At 35.1% G+C, this 22,849-nt stretch overlaps 1 protein-coding gene across 3 annotated transcripts in view; it reads left to right on the forward strand.

Annotated features, from left to right (window-relative positions):
* Nucleotides 1-16,695, forward strand: part of TMEM38B (transmembrane protein 38B) — a 50,013-nt gene extending 33,318 nt beyond the window's left edge. For all 3 annotated transcript variants that reach the window (XM_045840972.1, XM_045840970.1, XM_045840971.1), the window contains exon 6: nt 15,906-16,695. In XM_045840972.1, coding sequence (XP_045696928.1) covers nt 15,906-16,121 — 216 coding nt within the window. In that variant the 3' untranslated portion in view covers nt 16,122-16,695. The remainder of the gene's footprint in view (nt 1-15,905) is intronic.
* Nucleotides 16,696-22,849: the final 6,154 nt, after the last annotated feature.

The following is a 22,849-nucleotide window of genomic DNA, read 5'->3' on the forward strand; positions in this document are numbered from 1 at the left end:
CCTTCATTGTCTGTTTTTTGGCTCCTTTGTCAAAAATTATTTGCCCATATACATGTGGTTTTATTTCTGGGCTTTCAATTCTGTTCCTTTAGTTTGTGTGTCTGTTTTTCTGCCAGTAGCGTGCTGTTTTGATTATTGTAGCTCTGTAGTATAATTTAAAGCCAGGCACTGTGATACCTCTGGCTTTGTTCTTTTTTCTCAGGATTGCTTTGGCTATTTGGGGTCTTTCGTGGTTTCACAAATCTGATGATTTTTTTGTTCTATTTCTTTAAAAAATAACATTGGGATTTTGATGAGGATTGCTTTAAATCTGTATATTATTTTAAGTAATGCAGACATTTTAACTATGTTGATTCTTCCAATCAAACACAGAATATCTCTCCATTTTATGGATCTTTTTCAATCCTTTTTTTTTTTAAAGATAAGAAGAGAATCTTTTTAAAAAAATATTTACTTATTTTTAGAGAGGGAAGGGAGGGAGAAAGAGAGAGAGAAACATCAATGTGCAGTTGTTGGGTGCCGTGGCCTGCAACCCAGGCATGTGCCCTGACTGGGAATCGAACCTGAGATGCTTTGGTTCACAGCCTGCGCTCAATCCACTGAGCTATGCCAGCCAGGGCTTTTTCAATCCTTTTTATAATATTTTGTAGATTTCAGGATATAGAGCTTTCACATCCTTTTTAATTCAGTTCTTAGGTATTTTATGATTTTTGTTGCAATTACAAAAGGAATTGTTTTTTTTTATTTCTATTTCTGAAGTTCCATTGTTCATATTAGAAAAGCAGTAGATTTTTGTACATTGATTTTGCGTATTGCAACTTTGCTGTATTTGCTCATTGCTTCTAATAGTGTTTTTGTTAGAGTCTTTAGAGTTTTATATAGAAAGAATCATGTCATCTGCAAACAGTAACACTTTTGTTTCTTCCTTCCCAGTTTGGATGCCCTTTATTTCTTTCTTTTGCCTGATTGCTCTGGCTGGGACATGCAGAACTATGGTGAATAAAAGTGATGAGAGTGGACATCCCTCTCTTGTTCCCGATCTCAAGTAGAACGCTTGTAGTTTTTGTCCACTGAATATGATGCTGGCTGTAGGTTTGTCATATATGGCCCTTATTTTGTTGAGGTGTGATCCCTCTGTTCCCACTTTGCTGAGAGTTTTTGTCATAAATGTGTGCTGGACTTTAGTGAATGCTTTTTCTGTCTCTAATGATAGGTATAGTGATATTAGACCTCTGCAGGGCAGGATACAAATGGATATATGATATTTGAATAGATCAAAACGCTGTCCTCAAGATTTACTGTCTGAAAAGACATATGATACATGTATATATACTTTTAAACTTTGTGAGGATAGGTACTAATTTTGTTTAATTAATCATTGCATCCCTAGCACTGTATCCAGTGCACATAGTAGATTTTTAATATATATTTGTTGACTGACTGACAAATGACCAAAATGCTTTTTCATAGGCCTCTCTGTATTTAATTTTCCCATAATTACTTACTAGGACTGTACTACCAGAGGAACAATTTTTACCCAGCTTATTGAAAAGAACATTTATAAAAATGGAAATCTTAAGATTTTAATTTATTTGACAGTCATTTAGATTAACAATTATTGATGTCTGAACGAATGACATCACTAATGAATAGAGCAAAGAGTAACCAGAAAATGTGGTTGAATATGCTATGTGCAGTTAGGAATTTATTACAGAGCAAGGTGACTTTCACTGGAGGGCACTGAAGAAGGCTTAGACAGTTGAGTCGCACTGCAAAGGATTATTTGGATTTGGGCATTTGGAGACAGAAGTATGTTTTGGGTGGAGAGAGAGATTAATTAAGTTTTGCTTGTATAGATGTATAGATATATAGACATACAATATAAGCATATTGTAATAGTCTTTGAATTATTTTTGTGAGGTGGAAGTTCTGTTTATTCATTGTACTGTCAGTGCTAGGCACTGTAGAGGATATAATAGGGCCTAATTACCATTTGTGTACTTAAGGGACTTACATATTATGCCACATTTTTCTGGGCATTTTGAAATGAGGTATTATGTAGAGAATGTGACAGAACTTTAAACAGTTTCTTCACTTGAATTAATTTGTATTTTAGGGTATGTTATAAATGTCAGATTGTTTTTAGGGATTTAACTTTCATTTTCTTCCCTTTTTAAGCAAGAGACCTTGGAATCAATGCAATTTAATTTAGGTAATATGCTTGTCCTTTTAATACCTTGCTAAATAAGGAGATAGTTTTATATTTTATTTGTGAAAGAATGAAGGTTCATTCCATGTGTTACCATTTTATTTGTATCACATTGCTGAATCAAGGCCTCATTAGAGGCTGAACGCACAGAAGTCCATCCTTGAACTTTCAGCAGCAACTCCTGATGCTGGCAATACTTCTCAGCTGAGTGATGACTCCACAGGGAGGAAAGCTTCTATTAAAACACTCGAATTGAAAAATACTATAGTTCACGTTCTCAGGAAATGCTTTAGATCCTGGCATTCTTTTCTTTTGGATTTTGTTTAAAATAATGCTGTTTTCCTGACAGTGGGCCATTGTTTTTATCTTTTATTGGCAGTCCATGAAGCCAGGATAATTTTGCTAGCACATCTTACTGAAACTATTTATTCCAGATACAGGGAAGTTTTTCGTAGACCTTACCATCTTAATGGCATTAATAGCATAAATATGGAGGTTAACATTATATTTAGATTCTTCTCATTCTGTATTCTCCCCCTGATGACCACATTCATATTTGTGCCTTTACCTTATATTTGTATGATAATGACTTCCAAATCTATATCCTGTACTTAAATGTTTCTAGGCAAACCTCTATTATTGTACTTTCTTTGCACTAGATCTGTAACTACTGATTTACTTGCTTGTCTTTGATTAGTTTTTAGGGTCTGTAAGGGCAGGGACTACATTCAGTTCTCTTCTGGCAGCCAGATATAATGAACAAGCAGATATTTAAGTCCCACTGATAGTTGGTTTTACACTTTGTTAGTGCCGTTCTATTCAATATTTCAGATTTGTCTTCTAGAATGTGCCCCTTTTGGGTCAGTTTAAGTCTGAAGTGCATCCCTGAGCAGTTCCACCTAGCCTGACTGTGAACTTCAACCTATCTTCCCAGAACTAAGCAGCTGGCTGCTGAAGTGTCTGCTCAGCTCTTTGGCATCCCAGCTGTTGCTGTGAACTAGGTTTTGAAATCACTTCCTATGCTTACACAGTTTAGGATTGATAAACTCCTCTACAGCAGATTATGCAAGGATTTTTGCACTCATTTCCATGTGATGTCTTCCTCTTTGAGCTGTACTGCCCTCAAATCCTAGATGTTTTGGCCTTCTCAGACTCCAGCCTTAGTCTCTTTAGTCCATTTGGGACTTCCACTTTTTATTTCTCTATGCTGTGAATGGACACATATCCTTAAAGAAAAAGTCAAGGGTGAATGTGGAGTTTACCTATTCAGCATCCTTTCTCTTAGGGATCATACCTCATCGGGATCTTCCTGTACTGGTGGTTCTCCAGTGCCTTTTAACGGTTTTATATATTTTTGTCTTTTATATTGATTTTGGTGAAGAATTGAGTCTGATGTCTGATACAAGCTCTTTAGTAATGGCTGGCCTGATGTCCATGTGCATGCAAAAAAATTCTATTTTCTTTATTTTTATTGAAGTCAAATTCACATAACAAAATCAACTATATCAAAGTGTACACCTCAGTGTTACTTAGTGTATTCAAGTGTTGTGTGTGCATGCATTTTAATTTATATAATGATAGTAGTATATTATAGCTCTTTGTCTCATTTTCACTTAACAGTATACTTTAAGAATTTTTTCCATATTTTTATTAATTACTATTAATAATTGCAAAGTATGCATTTTTATTTATTCATTTCTCTTACATAGACATAGTCTCCAGCTCTCCATTGCTTACACTGTATTGTAGTTAATAAGAATTTGTTCTTGGTTCTTTTGTCTTTAAGCAAGTAGGTTATCTGGAGCCTCTTATGAAAATTTGATTTCAAAATTTCTAGTTTGATTCATTATCTGAGATATGCTGGAGGAATTGATACTTGGAAATTCATGGGCTTTTTGGAACCATTTTAGTCCTTAAAGTTCTTTCTCAGATCTGTTTTGATACCAATCTAATTTCTTCAGCAAATCTGAACATCTCTGAACAGTGTACTTTGCCAAATGAAGGATTGGGTAGCACTTTTCATTCCACCTCTCAATGTCTTGGTTGCTTACATATATAAATATATGTGGAAAAATTTGATGATTAGAAACTTTCTACAGTACCTCCTAGTGGCAGTACTCTGCAATTCATTGAAAGTCTGTGACTTGAGATTATGATAGGATGCAGCAGTATGTTTAGTGGTTAAACTCAAAATCTCGGTGTTACAAACTGCTTTTTCCACTTAAATATTTAGCTCTGTGACTTTGGGCAAGTTGCTTAACCTGTCAGAGCATCAGTTCCACATCTATATAATGAGAGCAATAATAGAATAGTTGTTGGATTCAATTTAAAGAGGATAAGGTATTATAAAATACTTATCACAGTTCTGGGACATGTTAAGTGCATAGTAATGATAGGTAGACTGTAGATTATATTTTATCTCATTTCCTTTGAATACTAATTGCATTTTGTGGTTATACTGCTTATTTGGAATTCTAAAAATATGTTACTTTATATTATGTTAATGAGTTACTTTCTTTTCCACCCATTAAGTACAAATTTATAGAGAACAGAGATTTTCCAGAGTCCAGCTTAGTTTGCCTTTGTTGAAGATTAAACTAAGAATACATTTTGAACACAGTGAGAACTTCAACAAAGGAAATAGAAAATATAAGAAAATATCAAATAGAAGTCACAGTAACTGAACTGAAAAAAATGCACTACAGGGATTCAGCAGCAGACTAGATGAAGCAGAAGAAAGGATCAGTGAACTCAAAGACAGGGAAGTGGAACTCATCCTATCAGAAAAGTAAAAAGAATAAAGAAAAACAAGGGTAGCTTATGGTACTTATGAGACAACATCAGGCAGACTCATATCCTCAATATAGGTGTCAGTTTTTCAGTGTGGCAGGTTTTTTTTTTTAAGATTTTATTTTTTATTTATTTTTAGAGAGAAAAGGGAGGGAGATAGAGAGAGAGAGAGAAACATCAATGTGCGGTTGCTGGGGGTCATGGCCTGCAACCCAGGCATGTACCCTGACTGGGAATCGAACCTGTGACACTTTGGTTCGCAGTCCGTGCTCAATCCACTGAACTATGCCAGCCAGGGCAAAGTGTGGCAGTTTTTAAGTTATTAGTTTTTAAAATCAGTACTGTTTAATGGACAACATGACCAAAAATCTGTCACAGAATTTTGAGACTCATTAAACAAAATTTAATGAGAGGAGAAAAGGAAAAGAGAGAAAGAAGGGGCCAGAAAACTTATCTGAAGAAATAATGGCCAAAAAATTCCCTAAGGGGGGAAGGAAAGAGACATACAGGAAGCTTAGAGACTTCCAAATAAGAGAAACCCAAAGAGACCTAAACCAAGACACATTATAATTAAAATGTCAAAAGTTAAAGACAAGGAGAACATCTTAAAAGGAGCAAGAAGAAGACAACTAGTTATGTATTAGGGAAACCCCACATTACTCACGGATTTATTAACAAGATCTTTGCAGGCCAGAGTAGTGGCACAATATGTTCAAAGTGCTGAAAGAAAAAAAAGTTTAACCAAGAATACTTTACTTGGCAAACTTATCATTCAGAATTGAAAGAGGGATAAAGAGTTTTCCAGACAAGCAAAAGCTAAAGGAATTTATCATTATTAGATCAGTCTTACAAGAAATATTAAAAGGGCTTCTTTAAGCAGAAAAGGAAGGGTACTATAAGTAACAAGAAAACGTAAAACCTTATATCTCAATAAGGGTGAATATATGGAGAAGGTAGTTGATTATTCATTTTTGAAGCTAGTATGAAGGTTAAAAGACAAAAGGAAAAATAACTATTGATTAAGGGACACATAAGATAAAAAAATGTAAGATGGGACATCAAAAACATAAGTATGATAGGGCAGAGTACAAATGTAGAGCTTTAGAATGTGTTCCAACTTAAGTTGTTTTCAATTTAAAATAGACTGTTATAAATGTAAGTTGTTAGGTATAAGCCTCATGGTAACCACAGAGCAAAAACCAATAATAGATATACAAAAGATGGTCTCAGAAGAATATTAGCATACCATTAAATAAAGTCACCAAGCCATAAGGGAAGAAAAGAAGAAAGGAACAGAGGAATTACAAAGCAGCCAGAAAACAATGAACTAAGTGATTATAAGTACATACCTGTCATTGATTACTTTACGTGTAAATGGACTAAATTCTGTAATCAAAAGACTTTGAGTGGCTGAATGGGTTAAAAAATGAGACCCATGTATATACTACCTACAAGAGACTCACTTCAGATGTAAGGACACACACAGACTGAAAGTGGAGGGATGGGAAAAAGTGTTCCTTGGAAATGGAAACCAAAAGAAAGCTGGGGTAGACAAAATAGACTTTAAAACAAAGACTGGATTAAGAGATAAAGAGGGGCATTACTTAATGATAAAGGGGTCAGTCAGCAAGAGGGTATAACATAAATGTTTATGCAGCCAAAATAGGAGCACCTAAATGTATAAAGCATATATAAACAAACCTAAAGGGAGGAGATATATATCGCAATACAGTAATCTTAGGGAACTTAAATGCTTCACTTATATCAACAGATAGATAATCCAGACAGAAAATCAAAAGGAAACATTGGCCTTAAATGACACATTAGCCTATATGACCTTAACAAGATATATACACCACTCCATTTAAAAGCAGTAGCATACATGGAACCATCAATGACCCCAAATAGCTGCGGCAATTTTGAGAAAGAAGAACAAAGTAGGAGAGATCACAATACCTGATATCAAACTATATTACAAGGCCACTGTAATCAAAACAGTATGCTACTGTCACAGGAATAGACACACAGACCAATGGAACAGAATAGAGAGCCCAGATAATAAACCCAAGTCTTTATGGTCAATTAATATTTGACAGAGGGGGCAGAAGCATAAAATAGAGTAAAAATAGCCTCTTCAACAAATGGTGTTGGGAGATCTGGACAGCTACATGCAAAAAAATGAAACTTACCATCCAACTTATACCATACACAAATATAAATTCTAGATGGATAAAAGACTTAAATATAAGTTGTAACACCATAAAAATCCTAGAGGAGAACATAGGAAGGAAAATCTCAGATATTCCATGCAGTAATATTTTCACCGATGTGTCCCCTAGAGCAGGGATGTCAGACTCATTTTCACCAGGGGCCACATCAGCCTCCTAGTTGCCTTCAAAGGGCCGAATATAAAGTTCCTTGACCCTGGTTAAGGAGTAGTTACATTTATACAGTTCTAAAATTGCATTTGGCTCTTTGAAGGCAACTGTGAGGCTGATGTGGTCCCCAGTGAAAATGAGTTTGATACCGCCGTCCTAGAGCAAGAGACATAAAGGAAAGAATAAACATACGGGATCTCATCAAAATAAAAAGCTTCACATGGCTGAAGAAAACAGCACTGAAATGAAAAGTGAACCAACCATGTCGGAAAACATGTTTGCAAATGATACCTCAGACAAGAGTTTGATCTACAAATTATATAAAGAACTCACATGACTCCACTCTAGGAAGACAAACAACCCAATTAATAAATCGGCAAAGGACTTGAATAGACAATTCTCCAAGGAGGACATAGAGAGGGCCCAAAGACATATGAAAAGATGCTCAGCATCACTAGCTATCAGAGAGATGCAAATTAAAACTACAGTGAGATACCACTTCATACTGGTGAGAATGGCCATCATAAACAAATCAACAAACAACAAGTGCTGGAGAGATTGTGGTGAAAAGGGACCCCAGTGCACTGATGGTGGGAATGCAGACTGATGCAGCCACTGTGAAAAACAGTATGGAATTTCCTCAGAAAACTAAAAATGGAACTGCATTTTGACCCAACAGTACCACTGGGGTTTATACCCTAAGAATCCTGAAACACCATTCAAAAGATCCTAGGCAGGCCAATGTTTGTAGCAGCACAATTCACAATAGCCAAGTGCTGGAAGCAACCTAAGTGCCCATCAGTAAATGAGTGGATCAAATAACTGTGGTACATATACACAATGGAATACTATGCAGCAGAAAGAAGGAGCTCCTACCACTTGCAACAGCATGGATGAAAGTTGAGTCTTATGCTTAGTGAAATAAGCCAGATGGTGAAAAGGAGAAAGACCATATGATCTCACCTATAAGTGGAACCTAATCAACAAAACAAACAAGCAATCAAAATACAACCAGAGACATTGAAATGAACATCTGACAGTAACCAGAAAAGAGGAGGGAGAGGGTTAATAAAGGATAATGGGGGAATCAAGGAACACGTGTGAAGGACACATAGACAAAGCTAGGTGGGGTGGGGGTGTGGTGGGGTGAAAATGGAGACAATTGTACTTGAATGACAATAAAAAAAATAAAAGCAATAACATGCACATTCATCTCAAGGATACATTTAACATTTTCCAGAATAGATTATATGTTAGGTCACAGTCCTAGTAAATTAAAAAAAATTGAAATCCTATCAAGCTGCTTTTCTGACCCTACTCGGTATGAAACTAGAAATCAATTGCAAGAAGGAAACTGGAAAATTCATAAATATGTGGAGATTAAACAACATGGTATTGAACAAGCAAGGAGTCAAAAGAAAAATCAAAAAGTATTTTGGTACAAAGGAACATGGAAATATAACATAACAAAACATACGGGGTGGAGCAAAAGCAGTTCTGAGAGGAAAATTTGTAGGGATAAATTTATACTTCAAGGAACAAAAGAATGTAAAACAACTTTACAACTCAAGGAGCTAGAAAAAAATGAGGCTCAGTTAGTAGAAGGAAGGAAACAACAAAGATTAGAGCTGAAATAAGTGAAATAGACCAGTGGTTTTCAACTTTTTTCATCTCATGGCACACATAAACTGATTACTAAAATTCAGTGGCACACCAAAAATACATTTTTTGCTCATCTGACAAAATGGTATACTGGTAATTTTGATTCATTCACACCAAACGGCTATTGTTGTGTTGGCTGTTGTCATTTTTTTATTTCACAATATAAGGGAAAAGAGGTCATCACTGTATCTGACTAAATAGTCAGGTATTGCACATTTAAAAAGTTTTTGTGGAGTATTGCAGGTTCGATTCCCAGCCAGGGTACATGCCTAGGTTGCAGGTCACGGCCCCCAGCAACCGCACATTGATGTCTGTCTGTCTGTCTGTCTGTCTGTCTCTCTCTCTCTCTCTCTCTTTCTCCTTCCCTTCCCTCTCTAAAAATAAATAAATAAGTAAATCTTTAAAAAAAAGTTTTCGTGGCACATTGGTTGAAAAATCACTGAAAGTGACTAAAAGATAGTAGGAAAGATATATGAAACTAAGAGCTGATGTTTTGAAAAGATAAAATTAAAATTAATAAATCTTTACTAGACTCACAAGGAAAAAGAGAGAGAACTCAAATAAAATCAGAAATGAAAGAGAAGACATTACAACTGATACCACAGAAATACAAAGGATCTTAAGAGTCTGCTATGAGTACTTATACACCAACAAATTTGACAGCCCAGAAGTTGGTAAATTTCTAGAAACATACAACTTACCAAGACTGAATCATGAAGAAATACGAAATCTGAACAGACCAATTACTAGTAAGAAGATTTTTGAATCAGTTATCAAAACCTCCCAACAAACAAAAGTCCAAAAAGACCAAGTTGCTTCACTGATGAGTTTTATCAAATATCAAAGGAAAATTAATACCAGTTCTCTGAAAATCTTCCAAAAAATAGGAGGAGGGAATGCTTCCAAACTAATTTTACAAAGTCAGTATTGCCCTGATACTAAACCAGATGAGGTCTCCTCAAGAAAACTATTACAGGCCAATATCCCTGATGAACATAAACACAGGAATCCTCAACAAAATATTAGCAAACTGAATTCAATAATACATTAAAAGTATTATAGAACATGATAAAGTGGGATTTATAGTAAGGAATATAATGATGGGTCAACAATGGCAAATCAATCACTGTGATACATTACCAACATATTACGAAAATGGAAGATAAAAATCATATAGTTATCTCAACAGATAGAGTAAAAGCATTTGACAAAATGCAACATCCATTTATAATAAAAACTCTCAAGAAAGCTGGTGTAGGGAAATGTACTTAACCTAATAAAAGCTATATATGGAAGTAAAACTGCCTCTATTTGCAGATGATATATAACATATAGAAAACCCTGAAGACTGTACCAAAAAACTCTTAGAATTAATAAATTCAGTAAAGTTGCAGGATACAAAGTCAATATACAAAAATCTGATGCATTTCTGTACATAAATAACTATTACAAAGAGAAATTAAGAAAATGACACCATTTTAATAAAAATAATAAAATACCTAGGAATAAATTTAATCAAGGAGGTGAAAGACCTGTATACTGAAAACATGAAAGAATAAAATTGAAGACATAAGTAATGGAAAAGTGTTCATTCTGTTGTCATGGATTAGAAGAATTAATATCAGTAGAATGTCCACATCACTGAAAGCAATCTACAGATTTAATGTAATCCCCAACAAAATTCCAATGGCATTTTCACAGAACTGGAACAAAAAAAATCTTAAAATTTGTATGGAACTACAGAAGACCCCAAATAGCCAAAGCAATCTTGAGAAAGAAAAACATAGCTAGAGGCATGGCACTCCCTGACTTCAAACTATATTACAAAGTAATAGTAATCAAAACTGTATGGTATCTGTGTAAAAACAGACACATAGAACAGTGGAACAGAATTGATAACCTAGAAATAAATGCGCATACATGTGGTCAATTAATTTATGCCAAAGAAGGCAGTCTCTTTAATAAATGGTGTTGGGAGAACTGGATAGTCACATATTAAAAAAAAATGAAACTGGATCCTTGTCTCACACCATACACAAAAGTCAACTCAAAATGGTTTTGAAACTTGAACAGAAGATCAGAAAACATAAAACTTCTAGAAGAAGACATAGGCAGTAAGCTTCTTGACATTAGTCTTGTCAATGATCTTTTGAATCTGACACCAAAAACAGGCATCAAAGGCAAAAATAGACAAGTGAGACTACATCAAACTGAAAAGCTCCTGCACAGCAAGGGAAGCCATCAACAAAAATGGAAAGACAATCTACTGAATGGGAGAAAATATTTGCATGTCACATGTTTGATAAGGGGTTAGTATCTAAAAAGTGCAGTCATACCTTGGTACTGCTCATCAGCTTCAGAACTCGTCAAACCCTGTACTTGTTGTATTTTGATGAGAAAAGAATGTTTCAGTGCTCAACACTTGCTTGGGACTTGTTACACTTGCTAGAACTTACATGAGTCCCCATGCTGCCCTGCAAAAGAAAATGCTTCATCATTCGTTGCTTGCTTGGGGCTCAGTTTCGACACTTGTCACGAGTTTGGGAATGAATTAATGATGAGTTCTGAGGTACCACTGTATAAAGAATTCATTCAACTCAGCAAGAAAACCAAATAACCCAATTAAAAGATGGGCAAAATTCCTGAATACATACACACACTGCCAACAGGTACATGAAGAGATGCTCAACATCACTAATTGTCAGGAAAATGCAAATCAAAACCACAACAAGATACCATTTCACATCTGTTAGAATGACTATTATCAAAAGACAAAAAATTACAAGCCTGGGTGAGGATATGGAGGAAAGGGAATCCCTCATTGTTGGCGGAAATGTAAATTGATACAGCTACTATGGAAAAAAGTGTGGAGGTTCTTCAGAAAATTAAAAATAGAACTACCATATGATTTAGTATTCTATTTCTGGATATTTGTCCGAAGAAAGAGAAAGTGCTAAGTCAAAGAGATCTATGCCACCCCATGTTCATTGCAACATTATTTACAATAGACAAGATATCAAAACAATCGAAGTGTCCATCAGTGGATAAATGAATATGTGGAGTATATGCATACAATGGAATATTATTAGCCATAAAAAGGAATGAAATCCTGCCATTCGTGACAACATGCATTGGACCTTGAGGGCATTATGCTAAGTGAAATAAGTCAGACAATAAAAACAAATACAGTATGTTTTCACTTATATGTGGAATCTGAAATTTAACAAAATGCTGTTTTGATTACCATGGCCTTATAGTATAGTTTGATATTAGGTGGCATGATTCCTCCAACTTTGGTCTTATTTCTCAGGGTTGCTGTTGCTATGTGGAGCCTTTTCTGGTTCCATATACATTTTTGAGATATTCTAGTTCTGTGAAATACATTATTGGAGTCTTGATAGGATTGCATTGAATCTATAGATTGCTTTGGTAGTATGGATATTTTAATGTTGTCAATTCTTCCTATCCGTAAACATGGTATGTGCTCTCTGTTATTTGTATCTTCTTCCATTTCTTTCTTTAGTGTCCTTTAATTTTCCAAGTATAGTTCTTTTACACAATTGATTAGGTGTATACCTAGGTATGTTATTCTTTTTGAAGCAGTGGTGAATGGAATTGTTTTCTTAATTTCCCTCTCTGTTAGTTCAATATTGGCATATAAAAATGCAACTGATTTCTGGATGTTAATTTTGTATCCTACTTTACTGAATTCATTTTTCTAATGGTTTCTTGGTGGAATCTTTGCAGTTCTCTATGTACAGTATCATATGATCTGTGAATAAAGACAGTTTTACTACTTCCTTTCTAATATGGATTCCTTTTATTTCTTCTTTTTGTCTGATTGCTGTGGCTAGGATTTTTAGTACTATGTTGAATAAGAGAGGTGAAAGTGAGCATCACTGTCTTTTTTCCGATCTTAAGGGGAACAGTTGTAGTTTTTGCCCATTGGGTATGATGCCAGCAGTGGGTTTATCATATATGACCTTCATTATCTTTAGGCATGTTCCCTCTATTCCCATTTTGCTGAGAGTTTTGATCATAAATCAATGCTGGATTTTATCAGGGGCCTTTTCTGCATCTAATGATATGATCATGTGGTTTTTATCCTTCATTTTGTTTATGTGGTGAATCACTTTTATCAATTTATGAATGTTGTACCAACCTTGCATTCCTGGAATAAATCCCACTTGATCATGGCATACGATCTTTTTGATGCATTGTTGTATTCAGTATGCTAATGTTTTGTTGAGGATTTCAGCATCTGTGATCATCAGAGATATTGGCCTATAATTTTCTTTGTGGTTTTTCTTTATCTGATTTTGGAATTTGGATAATACTGGCCTTGTAAAATGTGTTTGGAAATCTTCTCTCCTCTTGAATTTTATAAAATAGTTTGAGCAGGAGAGGTGTTAGTTCTTAGATTGTTTGGTAAAATTCACCTGTGAAACCATCCGGTCCAGAGCTTTTGTTTGTTGGAAGTTTTTGATTACTGCTTCAATTTCACTATGTGTAAACTGTCTGTTAAGATTCTCTTGATTCTTCCTGATTTAGTTTTGGAACATTTTATGTTCTAGGAATTTACCAGTTTCATCCAGGTTGTCCAGTTTGTTGGCATATAATTGTTCATAATATTTTCTTTCTTTTTTCCATAATATTTTCTTAACAATCATTTGTATTTCTTTGGTGTCAGCTGTTATTTCTCCTCTTTCACTTTGATTTTATTTATTTGGATCCTTTCTTTTTTTCTTGACGAGTCTGTTTAAAGGTTTGTCAATCTTGTTTAACTTTTCAAAGAGCCAGCTCTTGGATTCATTGATCGTTTGTATCATTTTTTAGACTCTATTTCATTTAACTTTGTTCTGATCTATTCTTTCCTTCTCCTCACTTTATGCTTTGTTTGTTGTTCTTTTTTAAGATACTTTGAGTGTGAAGTTAGATTGTTTATTTGAGCTTTTTCTTCTTTTTTTTTGAGATAGGCCTGTAATGGTATGAATTTCCCTCTTAGATTGCTTTCCTGGTGTCCCACAGATACTGGCATAAAACAGACATATAGATCAATGGAACAGAATAGAGAGCCCAGAAATAAACCCACACCTTTATAGTTAATTAACATTTGACAGAGGAAGCAAGCACATACAATGGGCTAAAGATAATTTATTCAATAAATGGTGTTGGGAAAATTGGACAGATATGTGCAGAAAAATGAAACTAGACTGCCTTCTTAAACTACACACAAGTTTAAATTCAAAATAGATCAGAGACTTAAATATTTTACCTAAAACCATAAAGATCCTAGAAGAAAACAGGCAACAAAATCTTGAATACTGTTCATAGCATTTTTTTTATTGGCTATATCTCCCCAGGCAAAGGAAAGAAAAGAAAAAAATAAACAAATGGAACTACATCAAACTAAAAAGTTTTTGCACTGTAAAGGAAATCAACAACAAAATAAAAAGACAACTGATAGAATGGGAGCACATATTCACCTATATGTCTGATAAGAGGTCAATATCCAAAATTTATAAAGTACTTAAAAAGTCAACACCAAAAAAATAAGTTACCCAATTAAAAAATGAGCAAAGGACTTGAATAGACACTTCTCTAAGGAGGACATACAGTTGGCCAACAGACATTTGAAAAGATGCTCAGTGTCACTAATCATCAAGAGAAATGCAAATTAAAAGCACAATGATATACCATCTCACACCTGTCAGAATGGTAATCATCAACAAATCAACAAACGACAAGTGCTGGTGAGGATGTGGAGAAAGGGGAACCCCTTTGCACTGTTGGTGGGAATGCAGACTGATGCAGCCATTGTGGAAAGCAGTATGGAGATACTTTAAAAAATTAAAAATAGATCTGCCTTTTGACCCAGTGATCCCATTTGAGGAAATATATCCAAAGGAACCCTAAACACTAATTTGAAAGAACATAAGCACCCCCATGTTCATTGCAGCATTATTTACAATCACCAAGATATGTAAGCAGCCTGTGTCCATCGATAGATGAGTGGATAAAACAACTATGGGACATTTACACAATGGAATTCTACTTGGCCATAAAAAAGAAAATTTTATCCTTTGCAACAGTATGGATGGACCTGGAGAACATTATGCTAAATGAAATAAGCCTGTCAGAGAAAGACAAATACCACATGATTTCACTCATAAGTGGGATCTAATGAACAAACTGAACTAACAAGGAAAATGGGGATAGACTCATAGATGGAGAGCAGGATGACAGCTATGGGTGAGGAGGATAGTGGGTAGAGTGATTGAGCAAAAAGGAGAACAGACTCGTGGACATGGACAACAATGTGGTGCTTGCTGGGGGATGGAGGGTATAAGGGGACCAAATGGTAATGGGAAAAATACGACAAAGACTAAGTAGAATTGAAAAAACCCCTGCAAGTTCATAGATACAGAGAAGAGAGATTGGTGGTTGCTGGGGGCAGGGTGTGGTGGTGGAGCAGATGGATGAAGGAGGTCAAAAGGTGCAAACTTCCAGTTATAAATTAAATCATTGGGCTATAATGTACAGCACGGTGACTGTAGTTGATAATACTATATTGAATATTTGAAAGTTGCTAAGAGAGATCTTAAAAATTCTCATAAGAAAAAAATTTTTTTAGCTGTGTGGTAGTGGATATTAACTAGACTAATTGTGGTCATTTTGCAGTATATACATATATGGAATCATATGTTGTTCACCTGAAACTAACATCATGTTATATGTCAATTATACCTAAATAAAAAAACCACATTTTGAATTTTTCTCCCTTTTCTAAAACCTTTCCCTCTCAGTTTTGAGAAAGGAAACATTTGTATGTAAATTCAAAATTGACTTTGTTTTTTTTTTTACAGATAATCATGATGATTACAGAGACTGCTACTGTGCCTTTTGCTCCTTTAGAGGACGCATTGAGATGGATATTATTTGGCTGGCAGCAGCAATTCTCATCATATGAAAAGAAAAGTGAAATAAAATCATCTTCCAGAGGTTCTGGTTCATTGACCTCAAAATCTATAGCTGGTACTTCAGATAAAGTTAAAAAGAAACATACTAAGAAGACTGATTAATTTACTTCATGAGTTTTAGAAGGCAAAAATTTTTTTCTCTACCTGTCAGATTGTGATAAATATTTCTATTGTAAATGATGTGAAATAAAGATTATATGTAAGGAATGGAGGTGACAAAAAAAAAGAACAACTTTCTATTTCAGGGAGACTCTCCCTTTCCAGATTGTAATTCTTGAGTGTTGTGAGTGTATCATGTGAAACTGTTTTTCTAAGTTATACAAAAATATTTTATTGTGGTTATTTTATAGTTTTATATTGATAAAAGCAGGCTAGATGTTTTTATGTCAGAGAAAATAAACCTACTATCATTGTAAAATTACAAAAATTAAAGCCCTTTTGTTTTATTTAGATATTTTTTAATCTATTTGAGTTTCAGTTCAGCAACATTAAACTTCTAATTCACATTATCCTATAATTTCTAGATGTAGAAAACAATTCCTGTTTAATTTTGAACACTGGGAAGAGTAAACTTTACCTAAATCACTTTATATTACAAATGAAAAAAAGTTACTAGTTTGTATTTCAGATATAAAAAAATTGTATATTTTGTTCACATTAAATGGAAATATCTGAAGTTTTATTAATTTTTTTAGTAGTTTTTTTCAATGAGGTCAGAGTATTAGTCTGAATCTTGAAGACTATTTCATACTGTCCTTGTTTATACTGTTTCTTTTTCCTCAAAAGAAAATCAGGGGTGTAATTTTTAATACATTACTAATCCTGTGTTTTTCTTTGTAAGTTTTATTTGAGGAGCTTATGCTTTCTCTCTTTTTAGAAATTTATTTTTAACTGTAGGAGAAATTATTCTCAGCAATTTACGTACTCTTCTTTCTGACCTTTGGTTTGAATACATTGATGGCAGTATCACCTTAATGATTCAAAGCAAAGTATTATTTCAATTTAAAAATTTTCCCTGTATGTCTCTTTTTTAATGGGAACTTTTTAGTTTTCTACTTAAAATGTCTCTGACTAGTTTGCATATGTTTATGTTATGTTTTAATCTGTATGTACATGTATATATTATTAATTTTACTTTAAATTAAAAATAATACCCTTATGTGAAAATGCTTAGCTCTGATAGTTGTCCTTGGGCCTTTGGCAGTAACCAGCTACAATCTCTATGGTATTCCATTAGAGTGAAGAATGATGACATTAAATCTGGTTCCTACTAGATTTCTTGCTTTATTTTATAGTTTAAAAGTTCAGTTAGAACTTTAAAACTCTGTGACTGACATTTCTTCTATCCAGACTATGAATCTGCTGACCTGCAAAGAGTTAGTATGTATCAGACATTTTTGGATGGCTAAGAAGTACTCAAATCACAATACAATTAGAAGGCTTCTTTTTGATTGTTTGTTTTTGTTAGCTTAAAAACATTTTTTAACACATATAGACACCAGCAGGGACTATACTTTTACTTGCTAAAGAAAATTTTTTTGTAGCGGGTAGAACCTTTGACAGCTTTTGGATGCTAAGAAGTTTATTTTTAGTATTGTGCTAAGACATTAAATATTTAAAATTCTTTATTATATTTGATACTCTTGTAGTTAAGAACTGTTCAAAATTAACATGTTACTAATTGTTGACTTAATTTTGAAATTTGGGTTTGACTATAGTTAAAATCTTGTATTAAATACAAATTTATTAAAATAAGTTATTTAGCACCAATGGAGTATTTTTGTGATTTAAAAAAAATGTTTTTCTTGAGTTAGGATTCAGAACTATCTGGTGTTTTGATTGATAGAGCATATACTGAATGATTACTGTCCAAATGGGATATTGCTACAAACGTTTAAAGTCTGTGCAAGCTTCCTGAAACCTTTAATTCATGTACTGGAGATCATGGCTTAGGCCTGAAACCTCCCACCCTGAATCTACCCATGCTGCCTAGAGACTCGCCTAGCTTTGCAAAGCAAATTGTTAGACTCCTTACCCAATGTGTAGCTCATATGAGGCCTGTTCACTAGCTTAACACAACCAATTATTGGTAGTACTGAGAAAGTCAAGACCTGGTAGATCTTACATAAGAAACAAGCTGACAAGGACATGGACTGGCTTAACTCAGTGATCTCACACTCTAATAAAATGTGGCCAAATTAATATCAAATTCTGATGTATTAGATTAGTTACTCTTTTTTGCTGAGGGCGAAGGCTGGAGAGGAGCCAAAAGTGTGGAATGGGTGTATTTCAGTCGAAATTCCAGCTTTCCTATAGGCAGAGGCCAAAAAGTAAAGAATGAGTGAAGAGGAGAGACTTTTTCTCTTTAGTGTATTTTTTTGTTCTTTTTTTTTAAGGCCTAACACCATTTCATTAAAATCTACTTCAAATCACAAACTGATTACAACTGAGTGATATATTGGGAATGAAATAATGTGTTGGAGAATGTCCTCTTCCCCCACTGCTCTCTTGGAGTTTATATTCCACTGGTGGAGAGACATATAATAAACAAATGTGTTCGTAGGGTGATACTAAAGGTCATGAATAAATATTAAGCAGGATACAAGGATGTAAAGTAATGGAGTTGGGGATGTTAAATAGGATTGCTCGAGAAGGCCTGTCTGTTAGAAATGAGTATAATGAGACTTGAAGGGAGCAGCCAGGCAGACTTGTAAGTTTAAGGGTCATTCTGTTTCTTCGTAAACTTGAGTCAGATCATATTTTTTTCCAAAAACGGAATTTCATTTTCTTTTGTTTTTAAAGATTTTATTTATTTATTTTTAGAGAGAGGGGAAGGTAAGGAGAAAGAGAAACATCAATGTGTGGTTGCCTCTCATGCGCCCCCTACAGGGGGACTTGGCCTGCAACCCAGGCATGTACTCTGCCTAGGAACTGAACCAGTGATTCTGGTTTGCAGGCCAGCAGCACTCAGTCCACTCAGCCACACTAGCCAGGGCATGAAGTTATTTTTCTTGTTAAGTACAATTTCACTCTTGTAGTTTTTAAATTATTTTAGGCTGCTCACTCTTGTTTAACAGACATATCTTTAATAGAATCTATTTTTATTTTTACAGTTTTTTTCTCTTCAGGTAAAATTTGCATAGATTGAAATCTATAAATTGTAAGTGTTCATTTAAAGGATTTTGACACATGCATACAAACTATATACCCTAAACTCCTATCAAGATACAGAGCATTACTGGCACCTCAGGAAGTTCCTTTCCAGTTACCCTCTCTCCCCAACTAAATATAAATAAAATCATGCAATGTGTTCTCTTTTGCATGACTTTTTTCAAACTCCGCATAATGTTTTTGAAATTCATTTATCTTGCTGCACTTACCAGTAGTTTGTTCCTTTTTAATTGCTTGGTAGCATTCTACTATGTGAATGTGCCAGTTTGTTTAGCCTGTTGATGCACAGCAGGGCTCTTCCTAGTTCAGGATATTCTGAATAAGGCACTGAGAACATTTCTGTACAGATCTTTACGTGAAGGTATGTTTTTATTTCCTTTGGGCAAAGACCTAGATGTACAATTATGTTTAGTTTCATAAAAAAAGATACTGCTAGGCTTTTTTCCCCCCAAATGGTTGTGCCATTTTATACTCCAGTTTCAGTTGCTCGACATCCTAACAAAGGGTTAGTGTTGTCAAATATTTTAATTTCGTCCATTTTCAGTGCGTGGCTGTGATGTTTATGGTTTTAATTTGCTCTGATGTTTAATGATGTAGAGCACTTTTTGTGTGTGCTTATTGGCCGTTTGTTTATCTTCCTCTGTAAAGTGCCTTTTCACATCTTTTGCCCGTATTTTATTGGATTTGTCTTTTTATAGTTAATTGTAGGAATTCTTTATATATCTTGGATATTGATCCGTTGTCAAACGGATTTTTAATCATTTTTGTTTTATTTTTTATTTATAGTTTATTTTTATTGTATTTTTCCATTACCATTTATTCCCTTTATATCCTCTTCCACCTTGACCTCCCCCCCCCCACAGTTACCACACTGTTGCCTGTGTCCATGGGTCCTTTTCCTGTTTTGCTCAATCCCCCCACCCCCAACACCTCCCCTCTCCCCCACTCCCAGAGCTGTCAGCCTGCTCTCTGTCTCGAATCTGTCTCTATTTCGCTTGTTTTAAACAGGTGTTTTGCACTTATTTCTTTCTGGTCTGTGGCTTACCTATTTATTTTTATAATGATATGTTTTAATGAGCATAGTTTTTAATTTTGAAGAAATCTAATTTCCCAATATTTTATTCATAGTTATTGTTTTCTCTGCCTTGAAAAGTTTTTCCCATGACTTGGGAGTCATGACACTGCTTGCCCATCTGAGGAATCTGAAACAAAGGAGCACCTAGGTTTTAGCTTTTCTTCTGAGAAACACTTAAGAGAGAAACACTATATTGTTACGTAAATTACTAAGTCTGTTGCTCAGCAAGTCACTTAGATCTAATTTATGATTCCACTTTTTGAAAATCATTATACATCTTTTATATCAATAACTTTTTCTGAGTTTGTGCTTGATATTATCCATTAAAGGAATTTAGGATTTTCTGTAGGTGTCTCTTTCAGGACATTTTGTAGTCAGGCTTGACCTTGGTTTATCACAACTCTGCTATTTAAAAGAGGTGATGAATAAGAATGTGGTGATAAAAGTATTTTTAAAATGAAATAAATTCTTGAAGTTCTGTAGGTATGGGGCTGGTTGGGAAGGTGGTGGTCCATATTGAAATATATAATCCATTAGTGCATATTGGTGGTGACAGTGTGGACCAGTGGTCTGATAGGCAAACCAGTAGACCTTAAGTTAATTTACATGGTAGATTGCTTGGTAATTCATGACAGTACAAAGTCATGTGGCACACAAAATGGAAGGTGAGAACTGTTATTTTCTTTTGTACTTTTAAAAGGAGAATTATGTTTTAATTGGGATCAAGAAAAATTAAGCAATTTATATGTTGGGATTATCATCAGCAGACAATGGCTTAGTGGAGGGGAGAGGAAGGAAGGGATTTATGACAAATTTATTTTTTACCTCTATAGAGTTGTAGTATTTTTAAAGAGAATCAAGTTGATAGTGAATATATATATTTTTATAAATGTGTAATCATGCAGTTTGACTTAAAAATTCAGCCCAATTCATCTCAACCAAAATGGACTGTAGACTGAAACCTTTCCTGAGAATAATATAAAATAAAAGAATCTGCTACAGTGGCTGATAAGCAGCATTGTTATGTTGACATCTTAATGAGCTGTGAGAGGAAGTACACAGCATCTTGATTAAATTTTCAAAGGACGTTAGGTGTTATGGAAGCCTGTGATGACAAGAAAAATTAATAATATGCTTGGGAAAATGATTCAGCTTAAAAAGTGTATGTATACATCTGGGAAGAATTATACAAGGCTCAAGCCTAAGGAAACATAGATGTGTTTTGTAGTAAACTTCAGATAACAAAAATTAATGAAACATTTAACATGTTACCGTCTTTATTCTGAGCAGCCTGACCTTTTGGGGGCTATGTGATTGAGGATGAGAGAGTAATTCGTGTTAGAAGGCAAATAGTAGTCTTCGCCAAGACTGCTGATTTTAAAGGATGGTTTTGAAAGTGATGTATATTACAATGTTTTTAAAACATTATTTCATAGAGAAGAGTCTACTTAACTTGTGGGTGAAACCAGAGTTCTACATAGTCTGGAGTACAAACAGTGTGCACCAGCCATGTGTAATATCGAATCCTGTGGGCTGGTACAGCGGGAAATTCAGAAGTCCATTCTCATTACACGTTACTGTGTTGTATTATTACTATTGTTACGAAGGTGTGATGATGTGGCAGTATCATTGTGGAGCACTTGAGACACTGTGTGTGGCGTTCTGACTCTCACATTTAAATAATGCTGTCATTTCTATCACCGCACTACTTACTATTCCTTACCATTCACAGTCTGTCTGATCTTTCAGGTTCTCAGTTGGCTGTAAGTCTTCAGAAGCTCCCGTTAGTCTCCCCTACGATTGCAGGCTGTGTTATGACAACTTTTGCGGTAATTAAATCCGTGCGAAGACAGTATTATAAAAACGACCCCTCTGACTCCCTCCAGTGGGGTTGTGTGTTCAAGGGGCTTCGGGTTTGGCTCTGCCTCCTTACCTTGAGCGATGTTGTTATTGTTCTCTTAGTAAAGGAGACCTTTAAGCCAAACTGTCCAGAATCTTTAAAGTAATTTTCACTCCCTCTTTGAACCAAAGCCACAGGATGCTAGGCCACCCTAGGGAAGTGCAAATGGCACAAATTGAGCTGATGGTCACTCGGAGGAGGTGGTAAAGATTTGCGCTAACAGGTGGTGGGGCGAAGCAGTTGAGAAATGTTGGGGCAGGAGGTGTGAGCAGCGGGAACAAGGCTGAGAACTTCCTAGGAAGAGACGAGACCCCTGGGAAAGGCTCCAGGGAGGACAAGTGCTTTGTGTGCTGGCGCAGGTACCGCCAAATATCAGGTCTGAAACAAAGTGGCAGAGGCTGAATCTGTTCCAGCTGCCGCCAAGGTTGCCAAGGTGAAGTTGCACAGCTGCTGCAGTTCGAAGAAGGACAGTCACCCTGGGCCGTATGCCACTGAGATGTTTTGATTTCCTAACAGACCTCTGAGCAATCCACTCTTTGTTTCACTTAACACTACCTTCTGCACACACACCTAGAACGCTTATTCCTCCTTCCTCCTCGTTAACTCCCTCCACATGGGACCAGACTTAAAGCCATAAAAATACTGTTAGTTCTGCCAATACTTTGTTTTGCTAATATGCCTCTA

This window comes from Phyllostomus hastatus, unplaced genomic scaffold, assembly GCF_019186645.2.
Source record: "Phyllostomus hastatus isolate PE091 unplaced genomic scaffold, TTU_PhHast_1.1 phas_contig_34, whole genome shotgun sequence".
NCBI lineage: Eukaryota > Metazoa > Chordata > Mammalia > Chiroptera > Phyllostomidae > Phyllostomus > Phyllostomus hastatus.